Genomic DNA, 17,136 nt, shown 5'->3' with positions numbered 1-17,136 from the left:
ATATATATAGATAGATAGATAGATAGATATTTTGCATTTATTTATTATGGCAGTTTCAACCCCCCATACTTATAGACCCCCATAGGTACTATAAATGAAATAGTCGGCTCAAATTTGATTGAGAAATGTTGGGACGACGGAAGTCACACACTCGCAGTCCTCGGGATCTCTTGTGTGTCGGCTAGATTCAGTTTCTGACTGGAGAAACGATGTCAAGAAATACAAAAGTTACAGGAGCTGTTAAACGTGAGCTTATTTCAAACGTATTAAGGGCAAAGACAAAAGGATACATGGAAGAACTCAGCTCCTCCAGCTGTGGAAAAAAAAATAACATGTTTTACTTCACTACAAATGCAAAAAAAATGATTGCAGAATGACATTCCAGACTTTATCCTGTTCAGCATGAAGCCAGCTGACTAAACTCTTTAAGAGTTTAACACTTGCCGGAGGATAAGCAGCTAAATCCTCACAGGGATACTGAGTAGTTACATGACATCAGTGAACGGATTATTTGGCAACACTGTTAAACTGTCAGGCAGCATGCCACGGGCTATGAAAATAATATTTTATGAGTTATGTCACAGTGGCCTTACATTAAGGAGCAACTTGTCCATGTTGGTGTCGCAGGCTGTTTTCCTCTGATCCTCGGGCATTTCATCCACCTCACCGTAGAGGTCAAAGTGCAAGCGTGCCAGCTTCTCCTGCATCTCTCTCACATGTTCCATTTGGTCAATAGAGCACTCATTGCCTAAGACAAAAACAGTCCTCAGTTATCCGTATCTATCATATCTCTCTCTAAGTGTATAGGATAATTTCTATTACTGGATATATGAAAGTCAGTGTGTGCTCTGGTAAAACGTTCCTGTTTTTAGTGAGAATTACCAAATGCCTGTAGTTTCCCTGAGTGGAAGTCGTTGAGGAGACTGAGCAGGCCATTCTCCATCTCCTGTACATCTGAAACATCTGTGAGAAAAGAGTGCTGGACGATCGGTGTTGCCTGGCCCTGGTTCTGACTAGCTTTACCACCCAAACCCTGCTGATACCTGGGTTTATCCTTCACTCCCCTAAAACAGGCGGAAGCAAATACAGGCAGAGTGAGTACAAGTCAACAACCCCAGTTAAGGCTGGGTAAAACTGAAAAATATTGAGAGGTTAAATCATTGTAACTACACTGTTACTACCTCCTGCTCTTGTTCTTTTGGCTGGAGTGAGTCCCCGTGTAGCCAAGGTGCCGTCCTCCAGTGGAAGCGCTATTCTTCCGGCCAGAGCCACCGGACGGAGGCGCCGCGCTGGTGGAAGTCCTGGGACTCTTTCTTTTTAGCTTCCGCTCCTCCATAACTTCATGTTACGGTGCCACTTGGTGAGCTGACCGGACTGGATAGGTAAAAGACGAAAAGCTGACAGGTTGGACTGTAAATCAAAGCCCAGCCCTGTGGCTAACCGTACAGAATCAGCCTGGCAGGGCAGGCAGGCTCCGTACAAACCGATGGCTTTCGTGACTAAGCTAACGCTAGCTCAGGAGCTAGCTACTCGGCTAACCTTCAAACTTCTGACACGGCGTTTAAGCCACACAGCACAAACATAAGCCGATAGATATATTTACTCCCAGTAGCAGCTGAGAAGGGTATACGTTACTTCTGTTCGTGACAGGTTGTCCACTAGATTAAAACATTTGAAAATTCATAGTAATTTCCGAATGTACCCCGCAGGTTAGGTGGCTAGCTTGCAGGTCCAAACTCTTGAAAACTTCCTGTTTTGGTAGGACGCAACGGAGCAGATTGGGGCCGAATTCCAAACCATAACGCTTCACGGCCACTATCCATAGTCAAATTACTAAGTAAAACATGCTAAATCGTGTTACACAACAACGTGGTGCCAATCAAATACAAGCAAAGCTTTATAAAAGCACAAATATACTTACTTTTGAATAAAATAATTTTTTTTGACCTTCTCTGTAGAGTCCTCCTGAGGCCACCAGGGCTGCATTCCATTATAGTTTGATATGCTCTCACCGATTTTAGTACTATTTGTTCCTTGAATATTTACAAGACATTTAATATCATTCTTAAAATTAATTTCATTTTAAATGTACTTTATTAATTTCGAACATTTATTTTAGTTGTTATTTGTGAAGTTTTATATGTGAATGCTTGTTTTTATGCATTCAGAAAGAGGAATTTCTTCTTTCTTTCATGTTATTTTTTATATTAAGCACATTTTATGTAATTATTTTAAGTATAACTCTGCAGACTCGGTTATTAATTTCGTTTGAGTGAGCTAACTATGGGTATTATAGGTAGCTTAAAACTAAACTAGACTACAAAAAAGGAAAAAATAATTGAACTGATGTGGAGAGGTTGGAAAGCTAACTAAAACAAAGTAAAAAATATAGAGGAAATATAGTTCATTTTAGTATCTGTTAGTTTGGTAAAAAAAAAATTATTACAGCTTCCTTGATGAGGCATTAATGGACATGATTATCGAGAAGACAAGATGTCTACAAGACTGCGAGTCAACTGCTTTTAAAAAGTTGTCTGTTATTATAGTAACTCTGGAGCTAACAGAGGAACATCACCAAGCAACATCTCCTCTACTTTGACTTCAGTGTAGTTGCGTAAAGCAACCACAAGAGAGCGATAGGTGAACACCTAATAATGATGCCCTGCCTTTCCCCTTTTCTTAATTAGGAATTCTTTGCTGATAAACATAATGAAAAGAGGCTCTTTGTACACTTTAGTTGTGCATATTTTCACAAATATAAACGAAATTAAAAAACCCCGCTTAACTGAATTCCAGACAGACTATTCAACTTTTTATTGGCAACGCCAAATATTTTGCACTCAGTGAGCATCCGAGTGTGTGTGTGTTTAGAGGTGTGTATGCAATGCTATTCCAGTCCTAGTCTTGAATAGCTTCATTAATAGCTGATTTTATTCACTTTTACTGGAACATAATGAAGAAAAAAACCCAACAAATTCTTCTGATTTTCGGCATTTGCGATTGCATTGCTGTCCCTCACTTGTATTGATAAGCTGGCCTTTGTGTTACTCAGTAGAGAGAGAGAGAGGGAGGAAAAAAAGGTAATTCAGGAAGAGGGAAAAAACAACAACAGATAAATGCTTAATGTGAATTACAAAATGAATTTCAGTTTGCATCTAAAAACCCTAACTTCCTGCCAAAGGGGTCAAGTTAAAAGTATGACCCAATGAGGATATTTGAAATATCAGACTGTTATATGCTCTTAAAAGATGTGTTTTTCACCCCCACCCCCTGTTAAATGGCTGGGGCTGAATTCTGTGTGACACATCAGGCAACCCGCAGATGTTTTTCTGATCTTGAGCCTCTTGATTTAAAGCTCAGGAAATGACGCACCGTAGATGCGTTGATGCAAACACAGGCTGTAGATCAACCTCGCTGACGCTAATATTCCATTCACGCACATTAACTAGATTTATTATATTTAAAACTGTAGCTCAATTGCACCATGGAAAGGCCCAGTGCGCTGTTTTAAGTCTGCTCAATCCTTCCAGCTCCTCTCCATTAGTTCCAGTTCCAACATCAGCTTTCCTCATAACAGTTTTTTCACAGCGATCGATAATCAAAAAAAGTGAAACAAAATTCTCAGAATTCTGGAAAACTACCTGGCGTGGAAAATGAACTTGAGCTGGTGGGTAATTTTCTCTCTCTCCCTCTTCCCATTCCCTCCATCCTCGCTGCTCGAGTGTGTGTTTACTGCGTGACAGTGGCAGAGTGAGTTGAACCAGGATAAAACGTTACAGATGAAAACATTTAGACTGTCGCGTCCACGCAGCCATTAAGTTAGCAGATCCACACACACACACACATATATGCACACACGCATGCACCTATCTCTCATCAGTAATTGCAGTGTAGGTGCTGTTTGGAGAGCTAGCTACTAGTTACAGCCAGTTCATTCTTTTCTCGTGTGCACGCCTGCTTGAATATGCATTGGATTGTAAATGAATGACAACTCGTTTAATTACACGCTCGCTCTTATTCCTAATTCTAAGTTAGCAGGTCTTTTTTCCCCGATGTGGCGTTATTCGGGAATTCTGTCAGACAGACTGTCCCTATTAAAGGCTACAGTCTGGGATTGCAACAGATTTCAGTTAAGCTGATATGTGACTGCGTTTAATAAGAAGAGCTACACAACCTCATTTCAGTTATCCGTGTTTTATGAAGTTATTACTTCACTAAAATAAAAAGTCTCTCTCTTTTTTTCCTCCGAGGACCTGACCCATAATCAATGCAGAATATACACTGATGTTATATCAATCAGGAATAAAAGCATGAAGGACGTTCTGTTGTTTGTATTCATGCTCCGCGCACATCCGTGTTCGATACTGCATGTCCCCCAATGTGACAGGACACACATGAGACTTGTAGGCAAGACACTTTGTGTGTGTGTTTTCATTCCTGCAGCTGTAACCCAAAATAAGGCGTTTAAAAACAAACAAATGTCTTCATTAATACAGACACACTTGACCCAAGTGTTTTCTATTAAAAAAAGATGAAATTTATATCGTTCTTGGTCTAGTGTATGAATAAATGTTCTGTGTGTGAGGGAGCTGGACATCTCGTCCTTGTCTTCTATTTGTCTTCCATACAAGGACAGGGATCAACGTGCACACAGTCACATAAACAACACGTGCAGTCTGGGATTGGCTGAGAGGAACGAGGAAGAGATAAGAAATGAGAATTTCTTAAAAAGTAATTTTTTTTCAGTTTTCTTCAGTAGAAATATTAAAGCACTGTGGATGTGATGCTGAGTATCCGATCACTTGGAATCACTTACACACTAAAAAGGATCAAAACAGGGACTAATCGGGCAAAAAAAATGGCTTTAAACTGTTCTCAACATGTCTGCGATGTATGTATGGAAGACGATTAGAGCCGCTGAAAATAATATGGCTCATGATTCTGGCTTTTCTTTCTTTTTCTTTTTTTTTTACATAGTTCTGATTTTTTTAAAAGTCAGAATTCTGACTTCAGTCTCTGGATTCTGAATTTCTTTAATAGTTCTGAGAAAAAACAATTGTAATTAAAGATTAAAGAAACATTTCAGGGAAGAAATGACTAATCTCAGAATTTAGCCTTTTTTTCTAGTTTGGAGAAAATATATTATTAAAGTGGAATCTGGGGGGGGGGGGGTTCAGAATTAATTTTTCCACTCAGAATTCTCAATCAAGGGATGACCTAAATATTATATATGTATTTTTTGTTTGTATTTCAGTGGCTGTAATCCTCTTCTGTACGTATGAGGTCAGGCATTAATGCTGGTAGTAACCTCATGCCCTATTTTTTTATTGTACTCTCCTGCTACATCGAATAATACAAATAATAATAATAATAATGATAAATAAATTTTTTACTGAGTAAGCGATAATTTCAGAAACATGTTGATTAATCTTGGTCAGTAAGGATGTAAAAGCAAGCTCAAACACCTGACACATGAGTGTTAACTACCAAAATATGAGCTTTAAGAAAAGATTTTGAAACCAAATGTGTTAAAGTTGAGACAGAATCTATTTTATCCGTCGATTTTTCACAAAGATGCACAGGCAGTTTAAACAGTATGTTCGAGTTTGAGAAAATTGTTAATTTTGAGTGATTGTTTATGTGTATTATATTTGTGCATATTGGACAACATACATGGATACGGATGTATGTGTGATAGCAACAGGCCCTTCAGCTGCATTAGCGTGTAACAATTAAAAAACAATCATTGGAAAAAGCTCTAGGTGAGAAATCAGTTCAAGGACTTATTAAAACCGATCAGATAAAAGATAATTGATTTTATTAAGAACTTAACAAAATAAACTCTGAACATCTAAATGGTCTAAAACCAGCTTTGTGATGTATATTAGTAATAAAGAGGTGTTCATTTTTGTTCACATAACTAGAATCCTCATATACTGGACTAAAGATGTAAGAGGAAGGTCCTGGAAAGAGAATTTTGGATCTAAAAGACTGCAGTTAAATGCCTTATGTAGGAGGTGCTGACTGTAAAATGTTGCTCCAAGAGTCTCTAATATTTAATATTTCATTTATTTATTATATAAGTCAATCAGGATCTCACTAATTCCACCCAATTTTCATCTGAGACACTTTGGTCATGCCGCATATCCTGGTATCTCCTCCTAAACTTCCGTCTCCCCCTGATTGAGTTCTTCCCCCTCTCCTCCTTCCTCTTCTTCCCTCCCTCCCCCCTCTACCCACTGGCCTCTTCCTGTCCTCCTCTCACCACTCTGTAGAGGGTCCAAGTGACATTTGGCTGTCCCCTGCCTCGAGGGGGTCCAGGAGATGCAGACGTTTTTGGCAGGCAGGCACAGGGAAGCCTAGGGGTCCTGACGGGGACTCCTGGACTAAGAAGAGAAAAAAAGTACACATCATAAAATGCACCCACAGTCAGGAACACACATACGCACTTGGGGTGCACATGCAAAAGCTAGCTAATGCGCAAACAGGGGAGAGCTGACACGTGTTAATGTGTATGCACACTCGTGCACCCACCCATCAAAAACATGTAATGAAGGCACAGTGGATGGTAAATGTGAGAAGGCGAGGGAAGCTGCCCCCTGGGATTTGAACTGTTAAACTACTGAGTTTTCCCAACTGCTTCCATTCCCTGTCTTAGTTAGGATTAGATCCTTATTTAACAAGGCCTGTATGCTGGTAGTTATATGGGATATGTGATAAAACAAGGACATTTCTGCCTAACTATGTTTTTATCCAAGTGCCAAACATACTTTGATATGAAGATACATTTATTTACGATTTAAAAATGCTTAAAAAGAAGTCTAAAGTTCTGTAACATTGGCTGAGCGAACATTCCGGTTAAGATCGAATCGGTCAGACTGTCCTTGTTTCCAGGTTGTCAAACACGGACAATGACCAGAGATGGGCAGTAACGCGCTACTTGTAACGCGTTACTGTAATCTGATTACTTTTTTCGAGTAACGAGTAAAGTAAGGGATTACTATTGCAAAAACGGTAATTAGATTACCGTTACTTTCTCGTAGGAACGCTGCGTTACTGCGTTACTAAAACCGTGATTTTTTGCGAGAATGTCTCATGACAATGACGTAAGTGAGTGCGACGGCTGTGGTAGCTCGTGTGTCAATAATAGAAAACATGGAGCGAGGGATAGAATACGATCGTGCAGCATTTAATACTTGGAAATACCGACATTACTTTGAATTTGACTCTTTAAAAAGCGACAAAAACATAAGCGTACGTTGTACACTCTGCATCGGAAGAAAACTTTTTTCTATGTCGAAAAATTCCACTTCCAACCTGAGCAAGCACCTAGCACGCTGCCACAAGAATGTTAAATTGACAGAAAACCCCCAGGATCCCCTCACTGACGTGACCGCTGTGGCTACCACATCTACTTCCACCGGGCAAACCTCAGATGGACCCACTCCTGCTAAACAGGTTAAACTAGACGTAAGAGCGACAGGACTTAGTGCCGCTGAACTGAAGAAGCTCGTTGCTGCCTATATCGTCGAGGACATGTTGCCGATTTCCACTGTTGACTCTGAATCATTCCGACGCATCGTAGAAAAAATACCAACTAAAAGTGGTGTCAAGCTGCCCCAGAGAAAGTCATTTGTAGGATACCTTGAGAGAGAATATGACAAAATGAACTCTAACTTGAAGGCTACACTCGAAGAGGCAGAGTTTGTTTCCACCACTGCTGACATCTGGACGGTAAATAATAAAAGTTTTATGGGTGTAACAGTTCACTGGATTAATTCCACATTACAACACAACAAGGCCGCTCTAGCATGCAAGAGAATTAGAGGCAGCCATACCTATGATGTAATTGGAGCAGAGATTGAAGAAATCCATTCATCATATGGACTACAAGGCAAAGTTATTGCCACTGTAACGGATAATGCATCCAATTTTGCCAAAGCATTCAGAGTATGTCAGCCCTGTCATTTGGAGTCTGAATCTGAAAATGAAGAAGGTGATGACAAGGAACCGACCTTTACTGATGTCATAGAAGCTCTTTCAACTGCATCTGGTGATGCACAGTTTAGCCTCCCTCCACACTACAGATGTGCATCGCACACAATTAACTTGATTTCAACAAGCAATGTTGACAAACATCTAAATTCCTGTGCAGACACCAAGGCTGTATATAGGAGTAGCATTGCAAAATGTTCTGCTCTTTGGACTAAAGCAAGTCGATCAACATTAGCCTCTGAACAGGTGGAGGAAGTCAGTCGGAGGAAACTAATGGTACCGACATCCACAAGGTGGAATTCCCTGTATGAGGCCATTTCTAGAATCATCACAATTCCCTTGAATGAACTTAATCCCCTGTGTGTAAAACTGGGAATCAAGTGCCTTAATGAAAGGGAGTACCAGTTCTTGAAAGAGTACTGTACTGTGATGAAGCCCCTGACAGTGGCTCTGGACATCTTACAAGGGGATGAGTGCACCTACGGGGCTTTACTGCCAACACTCACAAGCCTGATGTCAAAGACGCTTGCCCTGAAAGATGACCTCTCTAGAATGACAGCCAGCCTTCCAGATGTCATTGTAAAGGTAAGATTATTATTAATTGCTTTGGTTGGATTTGTTAAATTTATTATACCATTCACAGTGGGTGGATGTTATACTTTGTTTTAAGCAGCGGGTACAATTATTAAAATGATAGAATAAAAGACCAAGTATTCACCCCTTGTTAAATATCAGGGACATTGATCATCATTAATCATGAATATTAATCATAATATCAACAAAAGCCTCAGCCAAAATTAAATCTCATACAGTATTGATAATAGAAAATATAGATGGTTTAGAGCTGTAAAGCCCACAAAATAACTTGTCCCAAGTTTAAACTTCGTTGGCTGAGAGATGAGCGTAGGAGAGAGTATGTGAAGGAGCTCCTGATAACAGAGTGTCGTAAAGCTGCTCCTGCAACTGAGAACACTAATGTGTCCCAAATCCCAGCCAGCCCAGCCGAAATGGACTTTTTTGAATTTCAGAATCAGCCCACAGAAAGCTTCTCAGCAGAAAAAGAAGTAACTGACTTTTTAAGGTCAGGCTATGAGCTTGAGATTCTGAATCAGTTCCCAAATCTCAAAAAGATGTACATGAAATACAACAGTCCAACTCCATCCAGTGCACCAGTGGAACGGCTGTTCAGTTTAGGTGGATTGGTGCTTTCCCCAAAAAGGAACAGAATGTCTGATAGAAGGTTTGAGAAGCTTCTGCTGATGCGATATAACCACTGTTTCAGTCCAAAAGAAAACAATAAAACATAGGTCTTTTTCAGGGTTGCCACAAACTGAGACTGGATTAACAGCCTAAATGTAGCATGCAATAGCATTTTCTGTTTTTGTAATCTCAATATTATGCCTCTCTGCACTTTACTAACTGTTAAAAGATGTTATTGTTAATTTTATTTATTTTATTTACTTATTTTTTGCTGTATTTATATGAAAGGATGTGTGTGTGTATACACAAAAATAATTTATGTTATATGCTGGAGTATGCAGAAATATAGTTTAAGCCTTTATTTTCTTAAAATATGGTGTAATGTGCAGAAATATGTTCAAATGTTAAACAAATTTATTAAAGTCAAAGACTGTTGAATTTAATTTAATTTTTGTTTGATGCACTGTTTATAAAGTTAAGATTAAAAGTAATAAACAATTTTTTAAAAAGACACTTTTCCATTTGATTCACTTTTATATGATGGATTATGCAGAAAAAATAGAATTGGCCCAAAAGGTCTATTGCTTTATCACGCATTCAGGTAGTGTATCATGTTTTTTAAAAGTAACTAAGTAACTAAGTAATTAATTACTTTTGAAAATAAGTAATAAGTAAAGTAACGGGATTACTTTTTTTGAGAAGTAATCAGTAATCAGTAACTAATTACTTTTTTCAAGTAACTTGACCAACACTGACAATGACTTCTCAGAGACATGAGCAAGGTCACTCACCACACTGTGGCACCGGTTCTGGATCCAAATCATATTTTTCTAAATCTAAAAATAGTGTTTTTTTGATCTCTAAGCCAGAAAACCAAAGCAGAATAAAGTGTCCAAATGGGACATGAAGCACAGTCTCCTGGTTAAAACACTTGTGATAGATTCAGACTTAAAGGATCATTTTTAGTCTTTTCCAAAGTTTTCAGGCAGACTTGGTTATATTACAGAAAAAAGGCCATTTGTTCATTTACACTTACTAAAAATGAAAACGTTTTCCACTCCAAAACAAGTGTGGTGCATTGCAACTTACAATGCACCAGATTTTAGTTTGAGCTTTTAAAGATTCAAAGTTTCTACTGCGCTGTACTTCCTGTAAGCTAAGAATCTGACTGGGAGGCAGAGCAGATGAATACTTTAACAGAATTCAAAGTAAGACTCAACAATGGGCAAAACCCCTGTATGACTTTAAAACACAGAACTGATGGGGAAACAGCAACAGGTGTGCAGGTGAACTGTGCAGCTGGGTGGGTGTAACAGGAGCTGAAATGACATGCAAGGGATATTTTGGATTGTGAACACACAAAGGTATAATGAAACATTGTAGCACATATGTGAAGTACCTGTGAACCCTTATTTATCTTTTACTAAGTCTGGGAGAAGCCCTTTAGTTGGTCTACTGTCTGAAACAAGCTATTTTATCTTGTCTGCCTTTAAGGCCACCCTCCCTTTAAGGGTGTTTTCACATCTGCGCTGTTTAGTCTGTTTAAATCATTCTCTGGCTTAGTGTTGCTCATTTGTGCAGATGTGAACACTGTAATTGTAGTTGGGTGTCGAACAAAACAACCACGCCTAGATGGTCTCTGTCTGGTTCTAAATGATGATCTGACATCGATCCGAGCCAGCTACCAGGTGTACGCTGCAAGTCTGAACTAAACTAAAAATACCCTAAGACTACCTGTCACTTCCAAACAACTGGTGTTGAACAGTAGGTGGGACAGGCTTTTGTCCTCTCAGCCAAAGCTCTGTGCTCGAAATGACCCACAGAATCACATAATCAAGAGTGAAAAAAACTCTAAACTTATTGTTCAGAGGAATCTGAAGCCTGACCCGAAGCCTTTTGAGCTTCTATATACACTGACCACACTATTTGAGGTCAGTGAGGATCCAGCCCTGTAGCAGTATACAGTATGACAGAAAGAATAGAAGTAGCCACTAATACTTTACAGTATTAGTGGCTACTGTAATACTTTACAGTAGCCACTACAGTATTAGTGGCTACTATAGAATCAAGCTTCTGCTGCTGGTTTATGGTTTTGGGGCTCTGGTATTCTTACTTCTTCCAAACCACAGCCCCATTTTTCCCCTCATTAAAACTTGTAATTGTCAGAAGTGATGCTGACTCGACTGACATCAGTTGAGGCAATTTTATCAGATTTCTTTGAGCTCCCTCTGGAGCTCTAAACAAAGTATCCAAAGGAGGCCAAAGAAAGAGAAAACATGAGTTGCTGGGATGGACAGTTCTGGTGGTGTGGCTGTCCTCTCCCATCACTCGTGTACCTCTGAGACCACTCATCTGTCTATTTTCCCTCTCCACTCTCCTCTGTCTCCCGGGTCTCTTCAGAGAGATAATACGCTGGTCATCAGGGGAGCAACAGAGCGAGGGGAGATGGAGATGCAGGACTAATTGCGGGGTGTCGTAGCTCAGCGGCGCGGCACTGCCCACTGTTTTGGCTCAGCCGTAATTACCTGGTAGTCACAGATGTTTCGTGCCATTGTTGAATGCCCAGACAGAGAGGAAGGGATAGATAGATGGACGGAGAGGTGGGGGAAACAGAAAGAGGGAGTGTGGTTTCGCCAGCCAGCTGCAAACTTCTGCACACGAGCAAAGAAACAGCTACCAGACACTTTCTCTCTCTCTCTCTCTGCATTTATTCATCCATCTTTTTTCTTTTTTACCCATTCTTTTATTCATCTCTTTCAATCCATTATCAAAGCAACCCTTTTATATTTGCACCTTGAGTGTTGATGGGTGATAATAATTCTTTTTGTGCATGTGTGTGTGCGGGGTGCAGCCTTCCCACTGAGGCAGAACAAAGTAGCGTAATAACTCAGACACTGAGCTGACCCTCTCTGCCGCTCTCAAGTACACTTAATGGAGGTGTGTGTGTGTGTGTGTGTGTGTGTGTGTGTGTGTGTGTGTGTGTGTGTGTGTGTGTGTGCATCGTGAGTGTGTCTGTCCGTCTGCTGGATTTGAATATGACTGCACTTGCATGTGCATACTTGACAGTGTGTGTGTGTGTATGTGTGTGTGTGTGTGTGTGGATCCCTGTGTGTGAATGTATCCTGTTCTCCAGTGTGTGTGTTCAAATTGCTGATCCCCTCCAGGGGTGAATTGTTATGGCTGCTGTTCTGTTGAAATTACTGTTATTTGTTTCCTTTAAAACAAGCTAATTGCAGCATAGCCGATTGCCGCGCGCATGTGTGTGTGTGTGCTTATTCGTGTGTGCGTCAATTTGTTTGCTTCCTTGTTTATTGTTTGTTTGTGTTGCATTGCAGACCCCTCCAATTTCTTTAGCATGGACACATTTTCACTCCGGCGTCAAAACTCATTCTGCTGCAGCTGTTGGGTGGCAATTTGACTTTTTAGCCAATTCTCCCGCCCCATGTTTTTTTTAAAAAAAAAACTCTTCTGCTTAACAAAAAGGAAAGGAAATTATGTGCACATAAATTGTATTACAAAAATAAATCTCTCCCTGTGAGAATGAATCAATCACATTTAACTCAGTTCCTTTTTATTAAGTGCTGCAATCATTTACTAAATGGCCTTGTTTGTGCCTTCTGAAGTATTTTTCTTCCCAGTGATAAAACTCTTGTTAAAATACTACTAAAAAGCACTCAACACCTTTTTTTTTTTCTTCTTACGCTTATCCGATTCAGGGTCGCAGGGGTCTGAAGCCTATCCCAGCTGCCAAAGGGTGAAAGGCAGGGTACTCCTTAGACAGGCTTCCACTCTGTCACAGGGCTAACACAGACAGACACCATTCAGACTCATATTCACAGCTCACCCATACATGTCTTTGGACTGTGGGAGGAAGCTGAAAACACGCAGACTCAACACAGAAAGACCCAAGACGAGACTCAAACTATGGACCTTTTCTGTGCTCCCGCTTCCACAGACCCAGACTTTCTTGTCCTTAAAAAACTGAGGAAGATGGATTGGAGAAAGATTTTGTGGAAGACACTTCTGACTTGGGTGGAGTGCAGGGCTGGGGTCCTCCATCAATCTGCCAGGTGCTGATTCTGGCCCACAGTTCTAAGGAGGGTAGCTTTGCACAGTTTCCAGACTCGACGGCAGCGTTACAGATCATGCTGGATGGAGGATCCCACTGCTTCTCCCTCCTGGACTAGAAATAGAGAAGGTTGACAAAGCCTGGCTGCAGAAGACATCCATCAAGGCTCCGAGCTCCAGGAAGCAGAGTTGGGGGAAACTACATGTCTTAAAGCAACTTCAAGCTCTTGATTTGCTCTTGCTGGTGGTTGAGAGCTGTTCTTATTTCTAGTTGCAGCTGCATATTCTGCCAAATTCTTATTTAGGAATAGCCACAAAAAAGTGTTGAGGGTGATGGTGTGACTTATCCTGTGATACCAGGCAAATTTTGTGGTGTGGGCCCAATGGATAACTCATGAGTGGACTGAAGAGGAGATGATCCAACAGAGTCACGGTCCAGTTTAACTTAGAAGTCATCTTCGGAGGAAAACTGACAGTAAAGAGCATCAGGTTTCATCAGGGAACCGGGACAGTGAGATCTGAATCTGAATCTCCCGAAGAAAGATTTAGAAGTTGAGGTGAATGTGGTGAGCAGTGTAGCTGCCTGGCTTTAATTCCACATGAATCTCCTGTAGAAGTTGAAGAATCCAAGAAATTATTTTAGTTCTTTGCCTCTCTGCCACTGACACCTCAGGGTCCCGCTTGTTCGCTCTTGAAAATGTATCCAAGGATATATCTAAATTGACACTTCCCATCTTTGACAAGTCAGAGACAGATCAGCACTGACAGAATAGGTACTCATGGTCTGTTTTATGGAGAACATGAAATGCTGAGACCAGAAAGGGAAGGCAAAAAGGAGCAGGAGGCAGAGACCGAGAGGCTACTCACCTGAGCATGTTAGCATAAATAGTCAATAATCACAGCTCATGTCCAAATTGAGACCCGGTAAAAGTTTGACTTGTTAGCAATTATATTTACTATACTTTAATATTTACTAATTAGAAATTAATACAATGCAAAAATGAAGTATTGAATTAGCTAAACTGAAATCTTAACCTGACGATTGTGGTATTTGAAAAGTCACCAGATCCTGAGGCAGGAACTCTATATTTTAAATTGATTTCAAATGTATATCAAAACATTGATAACTACAATATTTGCACTCAGACAGTAATGTCAAGCAGATGCAGTGTGCATTTAAATATGTGATATAATGAAAGAGACTGGGGAGGAGAGAGCAGCAACAATGAAAAAAAGAAAGTGTTGAGTGGGTTAAGCATGTGTGTGCATGTGTGTGTCAGTGTTAAGTGGGACATCTCAGACAGACAGGCCATCCTCTAACAGGCACCCTTCTCTGCCAGGCAGGTGAGCCAGTGTCTCTTTATCTGTCTCTTTCTCACATACACGCGCCTCTGCCAGCTCCTTCACGTCCCCCTGTGCCAGGTATGTCTACGTGCCGTCTTTGTGTGCGAATGAAAGCGTGGCAGATCTGACGAGGAAGAAAACACACACACGCACACACATTCTCACGGGGGGGAAGAGAAGGGACGAGAAGAGGAGAGGGAGAAGAAGAGGTGGCTTCGCCTTCCCTCTCATCCCTCAGTCCAACACTTCTCCTCCTTTCGTTTGGTTCCATTCGATCGTCAGTTCTTTCCGTTTTGTGCCGTTCCATGTGCTGCTGCTCTGTCTCTGCCTCCACTCTTCTCCTGTCCTCTCTTTCTTTGCGCTCCATCCTTTTTCTCCCCCATCGCATCGCTCTCTTTCTTTCCCATCCATCCCCTCTTTCTCCTCGCCTCGTTCCAGTTTCCAAGTGCTTGGACCGGGGGCTTAGTGCTCCGGTCACTGCTCAGGGAGTACGGTGAGCTAAAGTAGGCTCAGAGTAGAAGAACATCACACACGCAAGCGCACACTTGAACAAACAAACACAAACTGGCCCTTTCTCTTGCTCCAATTTCAATTGTGTCTTGTGTGCTACCTACGTATGTCTCTACCTTCTCCAGATCCCAAAGCTTATCAGTACACGCAGCCTAGAAAGCATTATGAGAACTGGTCTGACATCATACGTATCCAAACACCAAGCATTCAGAGATAAGCCTCCCTGTTCCTATCTCAATCAGTTACTCGCCACTCCAGGCCAAACAAAGTTCAGCACAACAGAAAGGCTCTAAAGTTCAAACCAGCAGAAGAGAAATGCAGCTATTATTGATGCACCTGCAATTAAAAGTTATGACAAAGTAAGTGGAAAAAGTGGCAATGAGTTTGATCTGTTATGTATAGTTGCGCAAACATCTCAAGTTAGAGCATGTGTGGTAGCTCTGCATCAGTCTAGACCTGCAAATCTATCTCATGAGCCGGTATTGAATAAATTTCACTCAAAACTGACTGACAGTTTTTTTTTCTTCTTTGGCCACCAAAAGCATAGAAAAGCTCCCTGAAAGCCACCATTAATGTGAGTCAAGCAAGTTATCTGCAAGTTTGAAAAAGGATGACTAAAGATTTTCTCCTTCTGCTTGTATTTACTATTTCTGCCTCTTTGTTTTCATCATTTTTACCAACCTCTTCCCTCATCCTCGCCTTCATCATTGCATATTGATTTCATCTAACTCTCCAGGTGTGTGCTGACCTTTCATATGAGGTGCTCGTTCTTCAAGACTTCAAGAGGTGAGAATGATTGATGTCTAATCTTTGATATCCTATGAAGATGTGTGAGCATGTGTGCACAGTGTGCATTTCTATGTGGGTGTGTGGGTGGGTTGCTTAGGACCTCCTACAGTTAAGGAACCAAAGGTCCTCAGGGTATTAGAGCAGGAGATCAGGGAGTCAGCACACACACACATACACAAACACACTTAACTTGTATGAACACATTCATGCACATTGTGGTGTCTCAGCAACCTCTTGGTGAGTTCAGTGGCAAGGCGTGGTGAGAATAGCCGTTTGAACCTCCAGATCTTAAAGATCATAAAAACACACAGACAACCACACACAGATTAATGCTAAAAGAAAGGAACCACTTTGCTTGTGGGGGTTCAGAGGTCTGCCTAACCACAGTTAAGACATTATCTTGTTAAACGTTGGTTGTTACGCTGTCACTGTGATGCAAACACGATACCTTGTTATTACAATGTAAAAATGATCCAACATCATTTTATTATTCCCATAGGAAGAATGCTGTCTCCACACTCAGGTGGTTAAAAAGGATAAAGCTTAAAGAGGTAGTCAGTATTAAAAGTACAATTAAAATAACAAAGTAACAAAAAACAAAGTAAGTAACATAGATTGAGTAAAAAAGTAACAAAAGGAAAAAAATAAAAACAACACAAAGTGTTGTAAATAATATTAATTTCAATTCAACTGAATTTTATTTTATTTATATAGCGCCAAACAGGGTTTTAATAGTTTTGCAATTTTCATTAGTTTTTATTTTTATTTAGTTTTGACTTCAGATTTTCAATTTTATATCAGTTTTAATTAGTTTTTACCAATTGTTTGCTAGTTTAGTTTAGTTTTTATTTTTTTGAAAATCCTTAGTTTCAGTTTAGTTTTGATTAGTTTCAGTTATAGTTTTAGTTGTGTTTGCAATAATTAAGTGTAACAAAATCCCAGTTTCATCATATCAGTCATGCTCTTCTGCTTATCCTTGGGTATGTTGCTATTCCAGCTACCATACCCTGCACCCTGGACAGGTCGCCTGTCTGTCACAAGGCTAACACGCAGAGACAGACAACTCACATTCCCACCTATGGGTTCTTTAAATAAATAAATAAATAAATAAAGGCAGATGAACAACCATTGATACCAGGAAACTATAAAATGTATATCTTGGCCCCAATGAGACTATTAACTCTTGCAGCACCGGGTGTTCGTAATTTTGGTCCAAGTGAATTGATAAAC

General features: G+C 40.4%; 1 protein-coding gene across 1 annotated transcript; it reads right to left on the bottom strand.

The window, feature by feature from the left end:
• Window positions 1-9: 9 nt before the first annotated feature.
• On the bottom strand, window positions 10-1,735 carry ccdc28a (coiled-coil domain containing 28A). The gene is made up of 5 exons (XM_085348256.1): window positions 1,182-1,735; window positions 883-1,064; window positions 594-748; window positions 291-313; window positions 10-198 (listed from the first exon to the last, which is right to left on the bottom strand). Exons 1-5 carry the CDS (start codon window positions 1,334-1,336, stop codon window positions 144-146), a joined length of 570 nt encoding a protein of 189 aa, XP_085204382.1. The 5' UTR covers window positions 1,337-1,735; the 3' UTR covers window positions 10-143.
• Window positions 1,736-17,136: the final 15,401 nt, after the last annotated feature.

Source organism: Diplotaxodon limnothrissa, linkage group LG23 (assembly GCF_057381915.1).
Source record: "Diplotaxodon limnothrissa isolate DT_005_m linkage group LG23, D_limnothrissa_male_GT1.1, whole genome shotgun sequence".
Lineage (NCBI taxonomy): Eukaryota > Metazoa > Chordata > Actinopteri > Cichliformes > Cichlidae > Diplotaxodon > Diplotaxodon limnothrissa.
Note: the sequence above shows the minus strand (reverse complement) of the source record. Positions and strands in the feature narration are given on the sequence as shown.